Source organism: Leuciscus leuciscus, assembly GCF_965113295.1.
Source record: "Leuciscus leuciscus genome assembly, chromosome: 3".
NCBI lineage: Eukaryota > Metazoa > Chordata > Actinopteri > Cypriniformes > Leuciscidae > Leuciscus > Leuciscus leuciscus.
This window is the reverse complement of record NC_138727.1, coordinates 31,672,960-31,698,548: the sequence shown is the minus strand read 5'-3', so window position 1 is coordinate 31,698,548 and position 25,589 is coordinate 31,672,960. Positions and strand designations below refer to the sequence as shown.

General features: G+C 38.6%; 1 protein-coding gene across 2 annotated transcripts in view; it reads right to left on the bottom strand.

Moving 5' to 3' along the window:
- sts (steroid sulfatase (microsomal), isozyme S) overlaps positions 1-25,589 on the bottom strand; it is a 46,847-nt gene that overhangs the window by 14,583 nt on the left and 6,675 nt on the right. Inside the window, exons 1-5 of one of the 2 annotated variants that reach the window (XM_082164027.1) lie at positions 23,999-24,421; positions 23,395-23,548; positions 22,951-23,072; positions 20,933-21,055; positions 11,121-11,535 (exon numbers count right to left, since the gene is read on the bottom strand). In XM_082164027.1, coding sequence (XP_082020153.1) covers positions 11,121-11,535; positions 20,933-21,055; positions 22,951-23,072; positions 23,395-23,540 — 806 coding nt within the window. In that variant the 5' untranslated portion in view covers positions 23,541-23,548; positions 23,999-24,421. Of the gene's footprint in view, positions 1-11,120; positions 11,536-20,932; positions 21,056-22,950; positions 23,073-23,394; positions 23,549-23,998; positions 24,422-25,589 lie in introns of those variants that run through there. The other variant, XM_082164028.1, reaches the window with a different exon arrangement.

Below are 25,589 nucleotides of genomic sequence, written 5' to 3'. Positions count from 1 at the left end.
CCATCGTTCGGCACGTACACGCTACGTTAGGTAAAAGTAAGGTGCACAGTCACTGCTTTCCTGGTGCTCGTGTTTCTGAAATCGCTGCTCGCGTTCCCGAGATCATGAACGGTGACGAGCGCGTCGGAACTGTGGTCCTGCACTCGGGAGTGAACGACATCAGGCTGCGCCAGACGGAGATTCTGAAGAAAGACTTCAGGAATCTAATCGATACGGTACGCAGCACATCGCCTGAAACAACGATCATTGTGTCAGGACCGCTTCCCACGTACCGATTAGGGCATGAAAAGTTCAGCAGATTATTTGCGCTAAATGAATGGTTAATGTCATGGTGCAATGAGCAGAAACTGCTCTTTGTAAATAATTGGAATCTGTTTTGGGAGCGTCCTAGGCTTTTCCGTGCTGATGGCTTACACCCAAGCAGATTCGGAGCGGATCTTCTGTCAGATAACATCTCCAAAATGTTAAATACCCTTTGACTAGTAACCAAAAGTCCAAATCAAAGTCTCTGCTGCACCAATTTAACTGATATAAATACTAGTGTAGAACATTGCATAGAAACCGTGTCTATTCCTTGTTTAGTGAGATCAAATAATAAATCTACTGCAGGATCTAGGAAAAATCTAATTGTTATTAAAACAGAAAATGTTGCTATTAGTAAACAAAAACTATTTCTAAAGCTAGGTCTTCTAAACATTAGATCACTCACACCTAAGGCAGTTATTGTAAATGAAATAGTCACAGATAATAGCTTCGATGTACTTTGCCTTACTGAAACCTGGCTTAAACCAAATGATTATTTCGGTATTAATGAGTCTACTCCTCCTGGATACTGTTATAAGCATGAGCCCCGTCTGATTGGTCGTGGCGGAGGTGTTGCAACCATTTATAAAGATATTCTAAATGTTACTCAGAAAACGGGTTATACGTTTATTTCATTTGAAGTACTTGTACTAAATGTTACGCTCTTAGATGTTAGAAAAACATCCCTATTATCTCTAGCCTTGGCTACCGTATATAGACCGCCAGGGCCTTACGCTGATTTCCTAAAAGAGTTTGCAGATTTTCTCTCAGACCTATTAGTCAATGTCGATAAAGCATTAATTGTTGGAGATTTTAACATACACGTAGATAATCCAAATGATGCGTTAGGAGCTGCGTTTACAGATTTATTAAATTCATTTGGGGTCAAGCAAAACGTCACCGGACCAACACATCGTCTTAATCATACACTCGATTTAATTATATCACATGGAACCGAGCCAACCGATATAGTTATCATTCCACAAAGTGATGATGTCACTGACCACTACATGGTAACTTGCATATTACGTACTGCTGTAATATGTCATGCGGCGCCGCGTTATCAACCAGGCAGAACAATCCTCCCATCCACCATAGATCATTTCTCAAATTGCTTATCTAATCTGTCTCAGCTGCTGCCTGAACCCAAACAAACAGATGAACTAGAAGAACTAACTAGCACTATGAGCACCATTCTCTCTAGAACATTGGATGTGGTTGCACCTATTAAATGAAAAAAGGTCAGAGAGAAAAATAAAGCACCATGGTATAACAATACTACCAGGGCCGGATTAACAATTTCCTGGGCCCTGGGCAACAAGACTCAAGGCCCCCCGTTAGGGGTGTTCGGGGGCATGCTCCCCCGAGAAAATTTGGATTTCTCTGACCTACATATGTGCAATTTAGGACTTTTGAAGGCCAAAAAATTATAAGAAATAGGCTAGCTTTAAAACCTTGTCATTAGATTATTTGTCGATACCTGCTCTCTCCTCATCTTCATATTTCTTATTCTCTCAGTATTCTTATCCTGGCCTATTCTACCTCTCCTAAAGCTGAACTTTGACTGATAGTCTTTTCATTTTCGTCTGTGTCAGTGACGAAAATAAACATAGGCTCAACTGATATTTATACGTTTTATGAATCATTTTCTTGTTAATTTTAATGTTAAATGTTAATTTACTCAAGGCTACCAGGAAAGCTGTAGCCTAAGTCAGTATTGCCATTAGGAACCTTCTGCAAGCTTTGGGATTTGAAAACGTCTGTTTTTAAATGTTAAAAGTAATTTTAAATAATACAAATTATAGACTACGTTTACCGCAGTTGGTGGAATTGGCAGACGTTCCCTTAAGCATCGCACGCTGTGGAAACGCGTCAAAGCATTTTCAGGTATAATTATGCAGCATTAATGCACGAATGATTTTGAATGAATATTTTAATCATGTCGATATAAAATGGTCACATAATGTTAAAACTAATCTTGCTATTGATATCTTTGTTAGACTACCGACCCTATAGAACAAATGTCCGGCTAATATCGAACCTGAAATGAACTTTACCGCGCTCAACCAGCGGGAGTGCATTTCACGAATTAGTAATCGCTGGCGTTCAGCGGGAGGAAAGTCTGCGTGAACCCGCGTAGATGCAGTTTATGCAGTGAAGACTGTAAAGAGTTTGATACTGTACCTGTATTTCCTACCTGTCAGGGCCCCCTAGATGTCATGGGCCCCTGGGCAAGTGCCCAGTTGCCCTAATGGTTAATCCGGCCCTGAATACTACGCATGTTTTAAAGAGAGAAACACGTATTTTAGAGCGTAAATGGAAACAAACTAATTTAGAGGTCTTTAGAATCGCGTGGAAAGACAGTATGTCACGTTATAAAAAGGCCCTAAAAGCGGCCAGGGCTGAGCACCTCCGCAAACTAATAGAAAACAACCAAAACAATCCAAGGTTTTTATTTAACACCGTGGCTAGACTAACAAATAAACAGACGACACCCGAACAAAATATCCCGTTACAGTTCAGTAGTAATGATTTCATGAACTTCTTCACTGAGAAAATAGAAAGCATCAGAACCACAATTGTAAACGTTCAATCTTCAATCGCGCCTTATAATTCAGCTTCAATTATCACCCCGCAAGAACAATTACAGTGCTTTACAACTATAGAACAAAAAGAGTTAAATAAACTTATCACTTCATCTAAAACAACAACATGTTTATTAGATCCTATACCAACTAAACTACTGAAAGAAGTGTTACCTGTAGTGGAAGAGCCTCTCCTCAATATTATTAACTCGTCTTTATCTTTAGGTCATGTTCCAAGAACATTTAAACTGGCAGTTATAAAACCTCTCATTAAGAAACCACAATTAGATCATAATAATCTAGCAAATTATAGACCCATTTCAAATCTTCCATTTATGTCTAAAATATTAGAAAAAGTGGTGTCCGCTCAACTGGGCTCTTTCTTGCAACAAAATGATATCTATGAAAAGTTTCAGTCTGGATTCAGACCGCATCATAGCACTGAAACTGCGCTCGTTAAAATCACAAATGATTTACTTTTAGCTTCTGACCAAGGCTGTATCTCAATACTAGTTTTACTTGATCTTAGTGCTGCGTTCGATACTATAGATCATACATTACTCTTAGATCGACTACAAAATTATACTGGTGTTCAAGGACAAGCACTAAGCTGGTTCAAATCATACCTATCTGACCGCTACCATTTTGTCTATTTAAATGGAGAAAAATCGATCATAACTCCAGTAAACTATGGAGTGCCGCAGGGATCTGTGTTAGGCCCTCTGTTATTCTCAATATATATGATGCCACTTGGAAATATTATAAGGAAACATGGAATTAGTTTCCATTGTTATGCTGATGACACTCAAATATATATTTCATCACGGCCGGATGAAAACGCTAAATTTTCCAAATTGACAGAGTGTGTTAAAGATATAAAAGATTGGATGACGCGTAATTTTCTTTTATTAAATCCAGACAAGACAGAGGTAATACTTATCGGTTCAAAAAACCGCCCACAAAACCTCGCACAATACAACTTTAACATCATAGGATGTCCTGTTACTTTATCCTCTACAGTAAAAGACCTGGGTGTTATACTCGATTGCAACCTGTCTTTTGAAAATCATATTTCATATGTTACAAAAACAGCCTTTTTCCACCTTAGAAACATTGCTAAGCTACGTAATATGCTATCAGTTTCTGATGCAGAAAAGTTAGTTCATGCATTCATGACCTCGAGACTGGATTACTGTAATGCTTTATTAGCTGGTTGTCCTGCATCCTCAATAAACAAGCTACAGTTAGTCCAAAATGCCGCCGCTAGAGTTCTTACGAGATCAAGAAAATATGATCATATAACACCGATTTTATCATCACTGCATTGGTTACCTATAAAGTTCCGTATTAATTACAAGGTATTGCTACTGACTTATAAAGCCCTAAACGGCTTAGCTCCAGTCTATTTAACAGATCTTCTATCACCCTATAATCCATCGCGCTCTTTAAGATCACTAAATTCAAGGCTTTTGGTCATACCTAGGATATCCAGAACCACCAAAGGAGGGAGAGCATTTTCACATTTGGCTCCAAAACTCTGGAATAGTCTTCCTGATACTGTTCATTGCTCAGACTCGATCTCCCAGTTTAAAACTAGATTAAAGTCGCATCTCTTCAGCCAGGCATTCATATAATCCTACAGATCAAACTACAATCCGTCCTCTAGCTCATAAATGCCAGAGGAGAACTGGCCCCCGACTGAGCCTGGGTTCTCCCAAGGTTTTTTTTCTCCATTAGGTCACCTGATGGAGTTTTAGGACACCATTAGGTCACTTGATGGAGTTTTTCGGTTCCTTGCCACTGTTGCCTTTGGCTTGCTCAGTTGGGGATATTTTGGGGATATTTAATCTAATTTTATCAATCAATAAATTCCTCTTGAAACAAACTTTGTTGTATTATTTTAATTTAATACTGTGAAGCTGCTTTGATACAATCTGTATTGTGAAAAGCGCTATACAAATAAACTTGACTTGACTTGACTTGATTAACTGTGATTAGAACATGCAGCACATCAAACTATATATTTATAAAAAATTCTATATACGAAAAAAAAAAGTAAATAACTTGTTGAGAGGACAACACTGAAGTTTATCTTTTCAACCTGTATTTTTGTAATGAAATTCAATAGCGTACCGTGATAAAAGTATCAGCAGAAAAATGCATAACTGTGCCTGGCTGTATTTCTATAAGACCTTATGCGCCAGAGAAACGAGGGCACAGCCATATTTAGAATATTGTCTTTGAACTTTCGTTTTTGCGGTTGCTCTGTATACAGTGGGGAGAACAAGTATTTGATACACTGCCGATTTTGCAGGTTTTCCTCCTTACAAAGCATGTAGAGGTCTGCATTTTTTATCATAAGTACACTTCAACTGTGAGAGACGGAATCTAAAACAAAAATCCAGAAAATCACATTGTATGATTTTTAAATAATTAATTTGCATTTTCTTGCATGACATAAGTATTTGATCACCTACCAACCAGTAAGAATTTCGGCTCTCACGGACCTGTTTGTTTTTCTTTAAGAAGCCCTCCTGTTCTCCACTCATTACCTGTATTAACTGCACCGGTTTGAACTTGTTACCTGTGTAAAAGACACCTGTACACACACTCAATCAAACAGACTCCAACCTCTCCACAATGGCCAAGACCAGAGAGCTGTGTAAGGACATCAGGGATTAAATTGTAGACCTGCACAAGGCTGGGATGGGCTACAGGACAATAGGCAAGCAGCTTGGTGAGAAGGCAACAACTGTTGGCGCAATTATTAGAAAATGGAAGAAGTTCAAGATGATGGTCAATCTCCCTCGGTCTGGGGCACCATGCAAGATCTCACCTCGTGGGGCATCAATGATCATGAGGAAGGTGAGGGATCAGCCCAGAACTACACGGCAGGACCTGGTCAATGACCTGAAGAGAGCTGGGACCACAGTCTCAAAGAAAACCATTAGTAACACACTACGCCGTCATGGATTAAAATCCTGCAGCGCAAGCAAAGGTCCCCTTGCTCAAGCCAGCGCATGTCCAGGCCCGTCTGAAGTTTGCCAATGACCATCTGGATGATCCAGAGGAGGAATGGGAGAAGGTCATGTGGTCTGATGAGACAAAAATAGAGCTTTTTGGTCTAAACTCCACTCGCCGTGTTTGGAGGAAGAAGAAGGATGAGTACAACCCCAAGAACACCATCCCAACCGTGAAGCATGGAGGTGGAAACATTCTTTGGGGATGCTTTTCTGCAAAGGGGACAGGACGACTGCACCGTATTGAGGGGAGGATGGATGGGGCCATGTATCGCGAGATCTTGGCCAACAACCTCCTTCCCTCAATAAGAGCACTGAAGATGGGTCGTGGCTGGAACGACCCGAAACACACAGCCAGGGCAACTAAGGAGTGGCTCCGTAAGAAGCATCTCAAGGTCCTGGAGTTGCCTAGCCAGTCTCCAGACCTGAACCCAATAGAAAATCTTTGGAGGGAGCTGAAAGTCCGTATTACCCAGCGACAGCCCCGAAACCTGAAGGATCTGGAGAAGGTCTGTATGGAGGAGTGGGCCAAAATCCCTGCTGCAGTGTGTGCAAACCTGGTCGAGAACTACTGGAAACGTATGATCTCTGTAATTGCAAACAAAGGTTTCTATACCAAATATTAAGTTCTGCTTTTCTGATGTATCAAACACTTATGTCATGCAATAAAATGCAAATTAATTACTTAAAAATCATACAATGTGACTTTCTGGATTTTGTTTTAGATTCTGTCACTCACAGTTGAAGAGTACCCATGATAAAAATGACAGACTTCTACATGCTTTGTAAGTGGGAAAACCTGCAAAATCGGCAATGTATCAAATACTTGTTCTCCCCCACTGTATTTCTATGGTATTGCTGTCCAGGAGTAATTAGCTTTTGAAGTGGATTTACTTTATGTAAAGTTAACGAAAGTTATCATGAAGATTGTAATGTTCAAAGCAGATGTCTTAACAAATGTCAGTAGACCGGGAAGATTTTAAAATGAGCCGTTCATATGCAAGATCGCTGTGAAAATACAGATCGGAAGACAAAAGACAACGAGCACAGCGTTGAAAAGGGGCGGGGCTACATAAGGTTTATACTAGTTCTATATACCAGTGGCGAGCGGTGACTTTTTTAACTGGGAATGCTGGGTGTCGCGCTATGTCAAAAATGCACCTGGTGCACGTTGGATAGGTTTGTAATTTGCTCTAGACAGTGTTCGCTGCTCAATTGTTTACTCTCATAACACATGGCAACACAGCTAAAAGTTTCGAGCATTTATTGAAAGTAGCCTACATTTACCTGTAGATGCCTTCACAAGCACCCGTAAAAGCTGTCGAGTTAAGTCACACACGACGCACGAAAGGGGGGTTTGCAAAATATGCAGTATTTTTGTTATTCCGCTAGGTGGCATATGTCACAGAAATGACATGCTTCACCTTTTAACGGTACAGCGCATCGACGCGCATTTAAATCAGAGATGACAACTAAAAAACACCATGGCAGGCGTCAATTCAAATGTATGCTAGAAGTGTTTTTTCTTTTATTAACAATAAAATAAAATAAAAATAAGTTGAAATAATGCAAAATGATGACGGTAACAAGCGCATAGACTACGATTAACAGCCTCGGATGGTTACGGGTCTGCTTACAGTAGATCTGTCTATAACAGTTTATAAGTTTTCGTTAAAAATAAGTGTCTATGGAGAAAATAAAATACTATGAAATAGTTTCCCTTGTGACCTTTCTTTTTTCACTTGATTTTGTATAGTTAGTCTTGTATCAAACACAATATAATTTTAGTTGATTGAGATCTGGCAGCAGCAGCAGCAGACTTTTCCTCTTGGGCGAGCGATCCGCGGACAGCTTACCCTGCGCATTAAATCCCCCATATGCCAGCAAACCAATGAGAACGCGGGACAGTGATGACGATACATAACAACATAACAAGAGCATAACAGCCAAAGCTGCTGTGAATCAGCTTACCCGGAACTATCAGTTAGTGGCAGATTTGAAGAAAATGACCGTCGTTTGGCAAATAAATAAATGACTGAGAGTTACTGTACTGTATTACTAACATTATATCATCTAAGCTTTATGATACACCTCAAACAAGGGAATTTATAGTAATTTATAATGTTAATACTTATCAGTAGAGCCCGACCGATATATCGGCGGGCCGATATTAGGCATTTTCCAAACTATCGGTATCGGCATTTATAATGGCCGATAAATGAATATTTAAACATTTTAATAAAAGCGGACGAAACACCCTTCAACCATGTTATGAGTGTTGGCGCTGCATAGTTTTTCCACCAGAGGGCACTATACAAGGAAGATCGCTCGGGCTAGAGGAGTGGTTACGAACAGAGTCCAGAGTTCACCTGAGTCGGGAGACGGCAGCGCCGGATAATTCTGTCAGCATTAAAGACTTTTAAAATAATTTAACTCGCGTTCATGTTTGAATGCCTTGTGTTTGTGATGCAAAAGACTATGCGCGCTAACCATTACCATAGTAAACATAGTAAACGCTTGAAGATACGCATAGTGTAAAAACATAGTGAACGCTTGAAATCAGACCAATCATAAAGGCTATCACAGTCATGTTTTTTGTTATTTGATCTGTCAGTAGCCTACGTCTCGTCTCTTTATACCGGACTATCATAAAATAAAGCAACTTTTTTTTCGGGAGCTTCCTCTGTTTCTCTGACTGAAAATATCTGTATGGGAGTCGAGAGAGTGCTAAAGCTCCTCAGGTCATATTTTTGGTGGCATATATTTGTAGAAATTATCATTCTTTCTAAATGTGATGTAAATATGTCCTGTAACTACCAGATAAACAGTAATAGAGACGCGACTGAAGAAGTAAGTGTGTCCTCTTTCTTTTGTGAAATAGACCAAACGGTCATTTATTTCTGAGTGACTAATGTGCAATTTTGACATAAATTAATTAATTATGATCAATGCATCACTTTTTATTGTAAACCTGTGGTAAAACATCGATGCTTGGGTTTTATATATTCAAGTAAACAACAAAAATGCCAGCAAAAGGCCGCTTTTATCATGTTTGTTTTCAACGCTGTTTCCAGTGATTTCTGATTAGTTTTCTGATAAAACTTCCATTTGTTGGTGAATGGGTTAGTGTGACGTTGTTCCAGAGAGGCGTGTTACGGGCGTGTTTTAGTGAAGCGCTGTGGAGCTTCTGGCCCGACAGTGGAAACGCAGGCCCGGTGCTATTAGCCCGAGGCTATTAGCCCGGCACGGCCCGTTTAAAGCCCTGGCTCGCACTGGCCCGACAGTGGAAACGCGGCTAATGAGCTCGGAAATCACAACGAACTTATTCTGCCTAAATAAAGTAATGATTACTGTATTTATAACTAGCATATCTGTAGTTCCAGTCTCTGCATTGTAAAACGTAAGTTAGGCACGCGAGGAGTGAACATTTAGACATAGAGAAAAAGTATCAAACATAGCCTGTGCATAAAAGTTAGCTTTTCTTTTACACGTGTGTGAAATCCAAGTGTGCGTTGCTGACTTCGTTTAGCCGCAGCATTAACGAGTCACATAATGTATTTAGTGCATCACTAAGTAGTAGATTTTAGAAGGCAGGCAGCAAATGATGATTGAAAATGGTTTGTTGTAGCTTGATGGAATAGATGGATAGAATTAAAATAGTGCAGGTAAAGGGATAAGCAAGTTGACATTGTCATTATAAGGTAGCTTATAACATTGACATTTGGCAGACGCTTTTATCAAAAGCGACTTGCATTGCATTTCAAGGTATACATTTACAATCTTATCAGTTCTTCACACACACACACACACACACACACACACACACACACACACACACACACATTATTACATAATTGAATTATTACTGTCAATATTAATAATAATAGTTGACTTTTTTTGTTCAAAGGACTTTAAGTTTCATATCTTAAGTTTGTATTTTTATACATTATATTTATCAGGACTTTAATATATTCTGTTCTGTTGTGACAATAAAACAAACAAGTTTATTTTTAAACTGCATTATCATATTATTTTAGTAAGGCTGAGGACTCGTAAATAACGACAAATAACTAATGTTAGGGAAATCTGTTCATGTTTTGTTACGCGTTTCTGGATAAAAAAAAAAAAAAAAAAATATATATATATCGGCCGATATATCGGAATATCGGATTTTTAAATCACCAAATATTTGTATCGGTATCGGCCTTAAAAATCCTTTATCGGTCGGGCTCTGCTTATCAGTCCATGAATGGCTTGGGTATGCAGACCATTCGCAGCTTATATGGACCGCACGCCACGCCACTGCTATATACTATATCAGAAAGCTGCAGTTCCAAGCTACAAAAACCATTTTATTATTATGTTTTCTATAACCAATATTTCAGAATAATATATATTTTTATGAGAAGCAAACTGACATACGATGTCTCAGAGAAATGTATCAATTTAATGAGCTTTATGCTTAAAGTTTGCTTTAAAAAAAGTCAAATTTGCTGTAGGTAGGTGGGCCTCACATTTGAAAATCTGCTCAGGGCCCCCAAAACACTAAGGTGGTACCTGAGTGTATGATAGGCACAGACATTTTCTTTTTTAGGTTCAGACTGATTCCATTCAGACAGAGAATTTCAAAAGTGTTTGATATTTTGAGACAATTTTAGAACACATACTGTTTTCTTTTGTCATTTGTCTCCTAGCAACAAGGTGCATGTTTCTGTGTGAGTTTGTGTTCGAAACTACTTAAAATTCTGGACATGTGTAATCCTCAATCGTTTAGTGCAGTTTTTAGCCCAGTTTTTCTCTATAACCATTTTTTAAGCCAGCAACTGTATGAATCCTAGTGTTATAAAATCTGTTCTGAATTTAGTTGTGCAGTGTACTTCCACATTTTGTCCCCATTCATTGTAGTTGCAAGAGCAACCTGGCACAGAGAAAATAGAGTAATACAGTTTTGGAATGAAAATCAGCACATGACAGAATTTCTTTTCTTTTTTTTTTTGTGACGTCTACCTTTAAATTCAGAGGGTTAATCAAATTAATAATGCAAAGGCTTAAGCAAGACCTTTAATTTCAATACAGACCTTTCAAATTGGATTGCCAATTTCCCTTGGTATTAGTTCAGTAACTGTAAGCTCAACAGTAATTTGTAAGCTCAAACTGGGTACCTAAAAAAACTTTTTGCACTTTAACATGGACATAAAAAGTAGACACATACCTTTCCAGATACTCTATGGCTTCACTGGTCATCCTTTGAGTGAGGTTCTCTGATGTATATGGTTGCTCAACAATCTCCGCCCCTCGCATGACAAAGCAATTTAGATTGGGGAATGTGTACAACAACACACCAAAGAGACTCACAAACACCCCTACCAGGACCAGAAAAACATAAACTACTTTCCTGGTCACAGTTATTGTCCCTCTAATATGGAGTAACACCAGGGAAACCAGACCAATACCAAGGGCCGTGTATGGGATGTGAGCATGTACGTGATGTAAGACAGAGCCATGTCCAGGCTGGCAGTCTCGAAGGTGCGTCATAATGGTGCCATAGAAGTAGTCAAAGCCATGAGAGTTAGGATGGTGGCAGTGGTCGGCACTATCTTCACAGTTGAGACCCAGGTGCCATTTCCCTAAAAAAAAAATGATACATTAAAGAAAAAAAATAACAATGCATAGAATTTAATGTTTCTCATTCTAACGTTCATCCAATTGCCACGTTCACACAGCAGCAGAATATGGTTGTCAGTTATGTATCTGAGTCCTGAATGCGGTTATATGTCCACACACTTTTCAGTTATTTATGGGAGTGACAACAACATTCTTTAATCAAACTCAGACCTGTACATTTTCAGGACTCACCAACCAGACTGGACAACTAGTTGTCTGTCACGGTCATAGTCCGAGAGAGATGCTCTGCAATGCACAAACATGTGTCTACCGTGTGTTGCGGGTTTTAGTGTGTGGTTTCGCTTTTGGTAACTTACAGCGATGGAGATATGAGGGTCATATGAAGGTTTTAGATCCAGCCACTGCTCTCCACCGGAGCTACTCATGCCAGTTTTTTGTTCTACCTACACGCAACTCAGATGCTCCACTCTTCACCCAGATATAAAAGCTGCTGTCGGTTAATGAAGATTTGACGGATGAAATCACAACTCGATTGGACTCTTGTCGTGTCAAAAGTGATAAGACGTTTCAGTTTTATGGACTCCCGTTGCATGTTCATACAGACAGTATTTGAGACGCTGTAAGTTGTTGTTTGAACGGAACATTATGAGACTCACACCTGTTAGTAAATGCAGTTGTCAATCCCAAAAACTGGCAGTGTGAGCGTAGCCAATATCTCACTGTGGAAAACGGCTCAGTCATGAGCGACCGCATTGTTCTCAGCAGAGTTGATGAGACTTTTGCCGTTACATCAGTAGCTATGTTTCCATCCTAAATTGCGAATTTAACATATTTGCAAAATTGTAATATCGCATAAAACATTTGTGAATAAAGCACCGTTTCCGTACAGTCAGTCGAAGAGAACAAAATCGTCACTTCCTGATAAAATGGCAATAAATATCACTAAGAAAAAGTAGATGCAGAAGGAGAAGCCACTATAAATAATGTTCATAATATATATATAATATATTACTCCTCAGAGCGCGCAGATGAAACGCAATAAATGCGTAGACTGTAGCGGTCCGTTAAAGTTTTTTAAATAATTTTAAAATAAAAGTACATTTAAAAAATATTATTATTCAAATTGTTTGGCTTCCTAAAAATACCAGTGTGACTATAAGTTGGACTGAGATGCTATCACAACTAAAAGAAGTCCAGGCACAAGTCAATATTTATTTTGTTGTTGTTGTTTTTACTCGTTCAATATGGTCATCGAAAAGGAGTTCAATTAAATGAAACTATTAATTTTGCTCTCAAAGTGCAACAGATTGATTCATGAACTTGCATCTATTCTGACACACCTGCAAAGTATTCATCTCACCAACTTGTTCAAATTTTTTCACACAGACATTTACCTGCAAACAATACATTTCCCAGGTTTGCCAGGGACAACAGACTCACAAATATCAAACAATACCTTTTGGTCTCTCTCTCGCCCCTTGGGTGTTACAGGCGGCTTTGAGAAATGTCGATTTCAGAGTGTCTGCTTATTTAGACAATCTGCTTCTCTGCACTCTGTCTCAGAACAGGAAAGGGACAAGTACATTCCTTCAGGATGTGCCTTTGTCTGTTGGGCCTAATGGCCTCGACATGGGTTGTTAATCTCTAGGGGTTATTGCAAATGACAGAGTTTCTGTACTGGAAAGCTACACAGTATTTGGTATTTGTGTGCCCACCCTCACCTCACCTGTCAGTTGATAGGCTCTTTAGTCTGCATTCAAGACCCCTTATTTATAAGAACTGGAATCTAGTGAGGGCCAGTTTCACTGAGGAAAGTCGATAAATGAGCACTCATTTGCTGAGAGCCTGAGTTTGAGGGCAGAACAGTGAAGAGCTTATGACCCCCATCATTTCAATGGAGAAAAATGAATGATCTTGAATTTTACTAGGGGACTGTTGAATGCTTGAATATGATTGGTTGACAAACGTTCTAAGGTGTGCAATTATTTTCAGGGAAACGCACGGCTAAAGTAGTTCCAGGCAGGTCTTGACAGTATTATATGTCCATATCACTTCTCCAAATGATTTCAGTTATTTCAAAGGTCCTTACAGCCTAACAGCAAAAGAACCAAAACCCACAATGACACTGACCAAGCAAATAAAAATAGTAAACAACAGGATAAAAACAACAAATTATTGCCACAAAATTATGTTTTATTATGTACAGAAAGCACATACTCTCTTTCTCCAGCTCTGGAACCTGTTGCGAATACCGTGCGAATAGACCCACTGTAAATATGTACGTAAATATTTCGTCATTTCCTATTTAAAAGTAGTTTTCCGTGTTTTTTCCAAGTATGGAGGCGCTTGAAAAAGCATTCAGTTGTGTTCTAGGCAGTGGGACGTCAAGTCTGTAGCAAAACTCAAGTGTTTTACACACACTATTCAGATCAAAAAGGAGGTCGAAAGCACTTTTTAGAGGCACAAAACTTATTTTAGCGTTAGATAAGTACCTATTACCAACACAATACAATCTGAATTTATTTAATACATACAACCGGACCTAACTGTTTTATTTAGGCCTATACAAATTTAGGTTATATATGTGTATGCGCACAACATGATATCAGGAAGCAACGTAATACGCACATGACAATAGGGAGGTTACAGTGGTGCGTCATTTGAGTTACTCCTCCCACTTCAGCTAGTTTTAGGTTTACTGAGACATCTTATCCCATGCGAATAGGCTCTATTCACGATCGCTTCCGCAGTTTGTCTCAGCCCGCCCAGTTACATCCGGTGCTGCGTTGGAAGCCGTTTTTGCATTAGGTGGAGATAATGGCAAATTACACTCACTGTTTACAAGAACTTGCAGTGGTTAACGTGAATGATGTTAACAATATTGTGAGGCAGTTAGCTGTCACACATAAGAGTAAGAAAGAGAAGGGCTTTAAATTATAAATTCCGAGCTACATCGACAACTTTGAGGGTGAGTATTCTCTCATATCGCGCGAAATCCGACTAGCGAATCAGTCTCTAAAATCGTTGTCTCCGTTTCTGAGAAAACAAATTTTATTAAAGTTTTGCCGCTATACACTTCGCTATAGAACGCTCTATGTGGAAGTAAAGACGCTGGCTGAGATCCTACCGGAAATACGTCAGCAGCGTTCGTGCATAGAGCCTATTGGCCATTATTATTACAGATGTCCTGTGGTAAAATTACATTACCCCACCTCTCCATGTTAAACTAGTCCCGTCCGAATAGGGCTATAGTCTTCTTACATTTACGGGCTTTAAATGCATATTGCCCATCATACACAGTTGCCCTGAAGTTACAGGGGTGGCGGTGGCGCTGGGGCTTGGGCCCGTCATCGCTGCTTGCAGCTATATTTCTTCTTGTTTCTGGTTCACTGAAATCACTGTATTCTGGTCAGATCAGACAACACCACAGCGGAGGCATGCATAAATCAGCAGGGGGACACCCACTTGCCACAGCTGCACAGTTTGGCAGTTAAGTGGAGGAATGCACATTCCCATTCATTATGTGTGACAGTAATCAACTGGTGACTCAAGTGTGCGAGAGATACGGTTATGTCATTTTATGAAGGATGCACATAATTAAAAAAACCACTAAAACCATCCTGGGATCTAACTGTGAAACATACTCTCTCAATCCCCTTTTGAACCAAACATTGATTTCCCACAAAAGATGAAAAGCATCTACTTTTCCCAAAGACAGCTTTATAGCTTGCACTGTTTCCTGCAAAGTGAGTCAGCGAGCTGCATGTTCTGTCACTGTACCCCACTTGCTTGTGAACCCACATTTGTCCCTGAGATGAGTCTTTAGCTGCTGCTGGCTTTTGATCCAGTGGTATATCATGGTGTATCACTGATTTTGATACACAGGGCAAAACACAAACTACAAAAGTGAATCGCAGTTCCCAAAAGCAGGACAATTGTTTTCTACATCAGAACCAGAGAGAGCTTTATTGCCAGTTCAAAGAAAAAGGTGGGCTGGGTGTGTGGGGTCCAAGGTGTGTAAAGATCTTGGAGGTTGGGCAGGGGGAACCAATAATCTTCTCAGCCGTCATGACTGTACGCTGTAGTCTCCTGATGTCTGATTTGGTAGCTGAACCAAACCAGACAGTTATAGATGAGCACCGGACAGTGGAGTAGAACTGTTTTAGCAGATCCTGTGGCAAGTTGAACTTCCTCTGCTGACGAAGGAAGTATACCTAAGGTATAAGGTAGTAACCTCTGCTGGGCCTTTTTCACTATGGAGTCTATGTGAGTGTCCCATTTCAGGTCCTGAGAGATCGTAGTGCACAGGAACCTGAATGACTCCACTGTTACCACAGTGCTGTTCATGATGGTGAGTGGAGGCAGTGCTGTTTTTTTTTGTTTTGTTTTTAAATCCACTATCATCTCCACTGTTTTGAGAGTGTCCAGCTCAAGGTTGTTATGACTGCATCAGACAGCCAGCTGTTCAACCTCCAGTCTGTAAGCAGACTCGTCACCATTTTGGATAAGGCCGATGACTGTTGTGTCATCTGCAAATTTCAGGAGCTTGGTCTTTTGCAGTGTAGCCGTTTGTGTAAAGGGAGAAGAGCAGTGGGGAGAGTACGCAACCCTGAGCAGCACCGGTGCTGATAGTGAGAGTCCTGGATGTCAGTTTCCCGAGTCTCAATAGTTGCTGCCTGTCTGTTAGGAAGCTGGTGATCCACTGACAGATTGGGGTTGGCATGTAATGCTTGGTCAGTTCAGCTGTGAGAAGATCAGGCATGATGGTATTGAAGGCCGAACTGAAGTCCACAAGATCCTTGCGTAAGTCTCAGGTCTGTCGAGATGTTTTCAGGGTGTAGTGCAGTCCCATGTTGACTGCATCATCCACAGACATGTTTTCTCTATAGGCAAACTGCATGGGGTCCAGTGATTTTCTTCAGGTAGGCCAGCACCAGTCTTTCAAATGACTTCATGACCAAATATGTGGGAGTGACAGGTCATTAAGTCATTAGTCATTAAGTCCAGTAATATCTTTTTTTTTTTTTTTTTTGGCGATTTGCAAGATGGTCTGGAACTGTGATCGCTGAAATGTGAGGCGGGTGCACTAACAAGGATGCTAAACAGTAAACACTGCATTCTCTAGTAGACATCAGCCTGCACAACTCTCACTAGCTGGCCTCCGTTACACGCGCAATGAAAGAGTGGATGTCTATTTATCGTAGCAGAAGCACAACAAAATAATGCTTCACGAAAAATAAAGCAAAGATGATGAACGGATGACAAGGAAGCACAAAATATGAACATATCGATGATCCATTTTTTTGTCCAGTAAGAGTAAATGTTTGTTGTTAGTTGCCAACAGCACATCAGCTCCAGACAAACAATGACAACAATCGCCACGCCATCATGTCACAACACTGATAATAACAACTGTTTCTTGAGCAACAAGCAGCAATATTTGAATGATTTCTGAGGTATCATGTGACTAAAGTAATGGCTGCTCAAAACTCAGCTTTGCCATCACAGGAATGAATTACATTTAAAGGTAGCACTTTATTTTGATTATCCCCTTTATACATTCTGCTGACTATAAGTAATGTTGCATCTACATGTCAACTAACTCTCATTAGAGTATTAGTAGACTGTCTGCTTAAAGGATTAGTTCACTTTCAAAAAAAGTTTTGCTGATAATTTACTCACCCCAATGTCATCCAAGATATCCATGTCTTTCTTTCTTCAGTCGAAAATAAATTAAGGTTTTTGAGGAAAACATTCCAGGATTTTTCCACACAGAATGGACTTCAATGGCAACCAACTATTCCAATGTTCAAAGAAGGTTCAAATGTCCGTCTCAATGCAGCTTCAAAGTCTCTACACGATCCCAGTCGAGAAATAAGGGTCTTATCTAGCGAAACAATCGGTCAAAGTTATCTCTGCGCAAACTTAAAAAACGCTGACGGCGTGCACATGAGTATTACGTGTTTAGTCTATAGGTATGTGCGTTTTAATATATATGTGCACAGGCATGTAGTCTTTCTTTAGAAATTGACCTCAACAAATTATTTGTCTGGCCTTAAAAATGTATAATACAGAATTATTAATTGCTTCCACACAGCCATGTGAACTAGAATTATTTTGACAACGTTTTATCTGTACAGAGGTAAAGGGAAGGGAAGGAGGCCTTCACAGGGACCATCAAAATAAAGTGTAACCCATTTAAAATATATCAAAATAAAAAACAGTTATTTTAATATTTCACACTATTACTGTTTTACTGTATTTTTGCAGTCTTTATGATAAGAGACACTATTTTTTTTAAAATCTTACAGACCCCAAACTTTTGAATATGTTTCTACATAATGCATATTAAAATGATTCATAAATATCTATAATAGAGGGTATGCCCATGACGTCACTGTCGGCCGGAGTGACTGCGGTTACACCCACTGAGTGGCAGAAATACAGAAAAAAACAGGAGAGAGCTTTGTGATTCACTGTACAACTAGGTTTGACAAGAAATCTGAGGTATATTTTTACAGAGTGCCGAAAGCTACAAATAAGAGAAGCAAATGGATCGCTGCAATTCATAGAAACAACTGGACTCCAAGCATGGAAAAGTGGATTTGCAGTTATCATTTTGTGTCAATATGCTGAATTTAGCGGTAAAATCATACCCTATATATTATATTGTATTAACTCATCAATTAAATATTTACCATCGCATATTCTACATAATTGGATTTTTAAATAAACACTGACAAAAAAAACGATACAAGTTTTAGGGCTGGAAGATATGATATATATAACATTGATATAAGTGATCACCCAGATTTAGACCTACCTAATATTGTATTTATACAAAGCGTTCACATGCAAATTTGTTCTAAGTGCCTCTAAGTGCTATCTGAAATTTTCTTGTAGAATGATAATTTTTATCAAGCTTGTATATTTAAGTTCAGTAATTTCACTTAAATGGCAATGAAAATGAGCTATTAATTGTAATTTAAGTGAAATTACTGAACTTAAATATACGAGCTTGATAAAAATGATCATTCTAGAAGAAAATTTCAGATGGCACTTAGAGGCTTTTGCATCTAAACTCTTGATAGATAGATAGATAGATAGATAGATAGATAGATAGATAGATAGATAGATAGATAGATAGATAGATAGATAGATAGATAGATAGATAGATAGATAGATAGATAGATAGATAGATAGATAGATAGATAGAAACACACAAACACACACACACACACACACACACACACACACACACAATCTTGACTTTAATAAATCTATATGAAGTATTAAATTGTGTTAAGAGAACACAGTATTTTTAGCACTGATGTAACAATTTTGATGAAATAAAAAAATAATACAATAAAAATGGTATGTGTGGTAACATTCTATTCATAATCTTGGATTTGTTTCAAAGTGATAATTTTGGTATTTTTTAAAACCAATAGCTTGTAAATTTGCTGGACATCTTTTGTCCTATGTCGCAAGAATCAGTTATACCAAATTACGTTAGAGTGAGCTTGTAACCCCAAGAAGGCTTAAGCAAGCATTCTATATTATGGGTGCTATATCAGTTCAAAGTTCAGTTCAAAGCGGCAAGTCATAAGTAATTACCTTTGTGCCAATAAAAATGAACGTAACTTTTCAAGAAACTAATGCAAATATAAATTGAAACTGAATAAAAAAATATATATATATTTGATCTGAAATTACAAATGTATGATCTGAAGTTACAAATTAATTTATGCTTCTGAAGTTTTTGTTGATGCTCCCTGAGTTTTCATTCGCCATTCTGGCACATACAGTATCTCTCGTGGGAGCGGGGCTAGCAGCAGTGTGTTCTCATTGGCTACTGAGTTTTTGATTAACAGCTTCTTGACCTGGAAGTGAAGACGTCAGTGTTGTGTTTACAACAAGTTTTATCCTTTAAATACAACTGCATTTTTCATAATGTTGGAAAGATCACAGGAGTTATCAGTAGGAGGAGTTAACAGCACGCCTCCAGCATCAGTGGTTGTACAGGTTTGTCATCAGACCGCGCACGGTCTAGAGCATCGGTTCCCAACAGGGGGGTCGCGGCCCACAAGGGGGCCTCAGCGAGCTCTGTGGGGGGTCGCGTCATATTTTGAAAAGTTTTGAGCAATGAGCATTAAATAAAATCATTAACTTTTTTCTGTTAAAAATGTAAAAAATGTATATAATGAGCGAGTTCATCATGAATCCATTTTCCAATCCGTGTTTTTGTCTTATCCTGAATCACTATGGTACACCTATAATAAGTGTTTACATTGGGACTATTTAACACTGGTTCGGATCGCTGCCGCTGCGGAGTAGCACAGTACCTGCGTGACTCGTCATAGATGTACACAGAGAGAGAAGTAGTTCCGGCTACAATGTTCTTCCGAAAGACGCATTATTCTGTTAATAAACGCAAGTTTACTATCGCTCGCTATAGCGCCAAAAGCGTCAAAAATAAAGCCTCACAAATAACATGCAAGTATTGAGGTCCCAGACAGCAGTCATTTAGTAATAGCCTATATATATATATATATATATATATATATATATAATTTTTTTTTTTTTTTTTTTTTTTTTTTTTACCTACACACCAGTATGAATATTTTTGTTATTGCATTTCAAATAGGGCCAATTTATAGACTACTCCTAGGCTTACGTTTTTAAATTACAAATGGCCTACTGATGTTTTTGTTATTGTATTTTCAATATTATAGGATATTATTTGTGCATAAACATCTGGTTATAGTAAACCTACCGTTTGATTGAAAACAACATATTTTGTCATCCTTGCTGCAAGCTTACAAGAGCGAAAATATCATTAAATGTGAAGGGGGGCCCTAAAATATTTTCTTGGGGAAAAGGGGGTCTCAGACAAAAAAAGGTTGGGAACCACTGGTCTAGAGTGTCCGTACGGTGTGCACATATTTTAAAGTAAAAAAAATTATAAATTCTGATATATTGCATACGGACATTTCAACGCTTTTTTTGTGTGTATGCAACTTTATACATCAAGCCCCAGGTAACACAGAGAACGAGTAAACATTGTTCGTTTACATTTACTACCGACATTGTAAAAATACAAAGCGGATTGAATATCGGCGAAGTTACACTTTAAGGTTAACGGTGTTACTCCAATTCTCTAATGATATTGGTCTCACAACACTTCCTTAGCTGCAGTCAGAACAAAGAAAATATATGCTTAGGATTGCGCAATGGTAGGTGACGGCAGGGACAGGAGGTGGGGGGCCTCAGTGTCATTGCTGAGTCGTGACCTGTCGGTCAGTCACCGTGTCATTGATCACGTCTGAGGCATTTCCTACAGTGATATACTGTACAGGACTCTGTTACCAGATAACCAGGGTTATGAAAGTAACATACCAATTACAGCAGTGGAATAGCCTTGCCCTTTGACAGCCTTGGCAAAGGTGATTTCCTCTTGTGGAAGGCCTCCTGACGATGCAGTAAAGAGAAAAACTCCCATTCGGCCTTTTGCTGCCATACCTATGCCATCAAAAAAAGAGAAAAAATTATAATGTGCACATGAACTGAAAAACTTAATATTAAGTGTATTTAACTACTATGTACTAACATTTAAATTAATGATTTGATACAGTGCTCTTATTGTGTGCATGTTGCCCATGTTTTTACACTGTAAAATTACATCAATAATCACACTGTTGATTATTCCCTTACACCTACCCATGCCACTAAACCTGTCTTAACTTAATCCGTATCCAACCTCAATAGCATCAAAGGTGTTTTGCAATGCAACATGAACAAAATAAGTACACTAACAGTAGCAGCATTTACATGGACCCTGATAATCCAAATGTAATCAGACTAGTAGCTCAGTCCGAATGAAAAAAGTCACATGTAACCACGTCAATCGGAATGAAACAAATCCGATTTGGATTGTAACGGGTGATTTAAACCTTTTCTAAGTTCGACAGGACAGATGTAAACACTTGATTGAATTGAAAACCGAAATTGTAATGTTTTGCACTTGTGCAATGAAGTATAAACAGCACGTAATGACGTATAACGGACAGAACGAGCTGTAGTTTTTTATCAGATTTTTTTTTAATTAATTGGAATTTAATGTTTTGCCACAATTTTATTATTTTTAAATCAAGAAATCGTGGTTTTGAATAAAAATGTTAGCAAACGTTACAATTAGACATTTTGACAATTCAGCAGTGATAACAGTTATTATTATTGTTACTTACTGTACTCAGGGCCGGATTAACAATTTCCTGGGCCCTGGGCAACAAGACTCAAGGCCCCCCGTAGTTAGGGGTGTTCGGGGGCATGCTCCCCCGAGAAAATTTGGATTTCTCTGACCTACATATGTGCAATTTAGGACTTTTGAAGGCCAAAAAATTATAAGAAATAGGCTAGCTTTAAAACCTTGTCATTAGATTATTTGTCGATACCTGCTCTCTCCTCATCTTCATATTTCTTATTCTCTCAGTATTCTTATCCTGGCCTATTCTACCTCTCCTAAAGCTGAACTTTGACTGATAGTCTTTTCATTTTCGTCTGTGTCAGTGACGAAAATAAACATAGGCTCAACTGATATTTATACGTTTTATGAATCATTTTCTTGTTAATTTTAATGTTAAATGTTAATTTACTCAAGGCTACCAGGAAAGCTGTAGCCTAAGTCAGTATTGCCATTAGGAACCTTCTGCAAGCTTTGGGATTTGAAAACGTCTGTTTTTAAATGTTAAAAGTAATTTTAAATAATACAAATTATAGACTACGTTTACCGCAGTTGGTGGAATTGGCAGACGTTCCCTTAAGCATCGCACGCTGTGGAAACGCGTCAAAGCATTTTCAGGTATAATTATGCAGCATTAATGCACGAATGATTTTGAATGAATATTTTAATCATGTCGATATACAATAGTCACATAATGTTAAAACTAATCTTGCTATTGATATCTTTGTTAGACTACCGACCCTATAGAACAAATGTCCGGCTAATATCGAACCTGAAATGAACTTTACCGCGCTCAACAAGCGGGAGTGCATTTCACGAATTAGTAATCGCTGGCGTTCAGCGGGAGGAAAGTCTGCGTGAACCCGCGTAGATGCAGTTTATGCAGTGAAGACTGTAAAGAGTTTGATACCTGTATTTCCTACCTGTCAGGGCCCCCTAGATGTCATGGGCCCCTGGGCAAGTGCCCAGTTGCCCTAATGGTTAATCCGGCCCTGACTGTACTGTTAAAAACACTTATGAATATGAGAGATTCCTGATAAACAGGACAAATAATAATAATAGTCCTGCTCTTTAGCAGACATCTCTCACATACAGAAGTGTTTTTAAACACAATCTCAACAATGCTTTAAAAACAGCACATACTGCTTAGTTCAGCAGTAACTCCAGGACTGACCTGATCGGATAGGGTATCTGCCTGTGAGGAAGGCTGCCCTGCTGGGAGTGCAGAGCGGCGCAGCAGCTATGTGTTGGGTCAGTTTCACCCCTTCCAGGGCCAGTCTGTCAATGTTAGGTGTCCTGCAGGCCAGGACAACCACAATACAACAGTCTCATTATGCTTATGAGAGAGATGACTATTCATCTAGGATCAAAACTTTCTTCATCTTTGAAACATATATGAACCCATCAAAAGGAAAATCCCATGCATGTCAGATCTACTTTTTATTCTGTGGGAACTGACTTGACACTGATGGCATTAATGTATAGGCCTACTACTTAATATGCAGAGTACATAACAGCTAAAAGGTAAGAGATATTCAGATAACATGTCTATAGGCAGCAAGCTAGTGTGGATTTCCCGTAGAACAAAAAAGTAACAAACTGAATTGTATGAATAAACCTGAGGGTTGTGTTTCCGTAGCATCCAAGGTCTCCAATTCCCAAATCGTCGACCATCATAAAGACAAAATTAGGTTTTGTACCACTGTCTGCATCAGTACAGAGAAGCAGGCCAAGAGTGCACAGGATCCATAGAAGAGATTTCATTATACACCCTGAAAGAGAAAGAAGTCAACAAAAACAGAAAACAGATGAACAAAGAACATTTTTGTGTCCTTCAACATGTTTAAACTGAATAAAAACTACAAATTAGATATGGGGTCTAGTTTAGGCCAAAGAGGTAGGCTATTGTGTAGCCTACTTATTTTGTTTCAGTTAGTTGACAAGGCATTTTACATTTTTTCAAACAAATCCATATTTGAGTTCTATACGTTTTTTTTTTTTTTTTATGTTCAAGTCTAATATTTATTAGACTAAAAAAAAAAAAAAAAAAAAAAAAAAAATGGTAGTAATGACATTATGAGTTTATGAAACAATACGTTACAACCGAGTGCACAAGTGCAATGTCCGTTCCTAAATATTAAAATCCTGAACTAGCCTACAATACATTGTAAATACACTAAATTTTTTTTCATCCTAAAAACGGACTGTCTGCTGTGGCCTACCTGCTGCACCTGGGACGAGAAAGAAATCATCTGACGGCTGACAGAAACATTACTCTACAGATGACAGTTAATGCATAACATGCTCTTGTCCAGTGTAAACAAACATTAGGTTCACAATATAAGGAAGCTGAGCAAAAGATCACGTGTTTGCATGTTCAAGCATTGATTGGTCAACTGATATCGCGGAAATGTGTTTTTAACCTATAACACACTTGACCAAATCTTCTGTACAGTGTGTCCAAAACAAGCACTTTTAGCTTGATTTGAATTGAAACTAAAATAAAATCTCCACGAAGGACCCGGAAATGTCACGCAGTTGCGATGTTGTTCCTCTTCCATGCATTCTCTGATTAGCAGTGATTTTCTCCCCAACGAAATGTTCCTAGGTTCAAGCATAACATAGCTACTTGGAAGACTAAAGACTTTCGTTTTTGTTTGCCTGCCGCAACATGCTTAGAGATTATAATTATAGATTTGCAGTGAAATAGCGCCACCTCTTGCTCATTTTTAACACAAAAGGACGTCACTGCACCCTCTGCATGCGGATTTGCGTGCGTGGTGGTCTATCGTTTTCATGACAGGAGAAGAGATCATGCTATGAAGCCTGTCAAAACACCGTTTGCTACCGATAATCCCGCTGCATATTAGCATAATATTTAAAATTTAACTTTTAAAGCTCGCACATAAGAAACTGACAGAAATTGCTCTGAAATTATCTCTTTTGAGGTTTATCTCATTGTGCTGGGATCATGTGCGTTGAAGGAGAATGAGCTCCCTCAGTGGAATGTGTTGAGTTGTTTCTTATATGCATAGCAGGATGCGATGTCAACCTACAGATCTATTTCATACAAACTGCACCAGTCTCACGCTGTTCAGCTCAGGAATATTCTGGGTTCAGCAATCAACATCATTTCTATAACGATAACCAAAAAATATTACATATTTTCTTTCCTTTAAAAAAAAAAAAAAAAAAAACTGGCTACAGGAGGCAACAATGGAATTCGTGACTAGAGCCAATTCATAAATGTTAAAATTTTCAATTTTACAACTGCCTTGACAACTTAATGCCTAACAATGACTAAAAGCACATAGCCTAACATATGCATGTTAATTTAAACAAACTTGAATGAATGAATGAATGAATGAAGCAAGTGCTAATGTAATTAATTAGCAAAAATGTTATCACTTCACACACTTACACAATTAAACATCATAGGCTACTGCATTTTTAGTCAAACAGTGCTACAGTTCCTCCTCAACCTTAGCCTACCACATAACCCCTGTAAAACTACTTAACAGAAACCCTCCTTATACAGTCTGACGCAAAGCATTCTGGGAACTAGAAATCTGCTGCAACTCATTCAGTTTAAGTTTAGCTTAATATGATCAGTTATTGAGTTTACGTAACTTTTTTCAAAGTATGGTATGTGCTCATTTCCTTAAGTTAAGTTAATTTAACTTCAGTTTTCTTTAAAATTTTCTCTTGGGTTCCAAAGATGAAAGAAAGTCATACAGGTTTGGAACATAAATAATGACACAATTAAATTTTTTGGGTAAACTATCCCTATCCCTTAGGGTGAACTAACCGCGA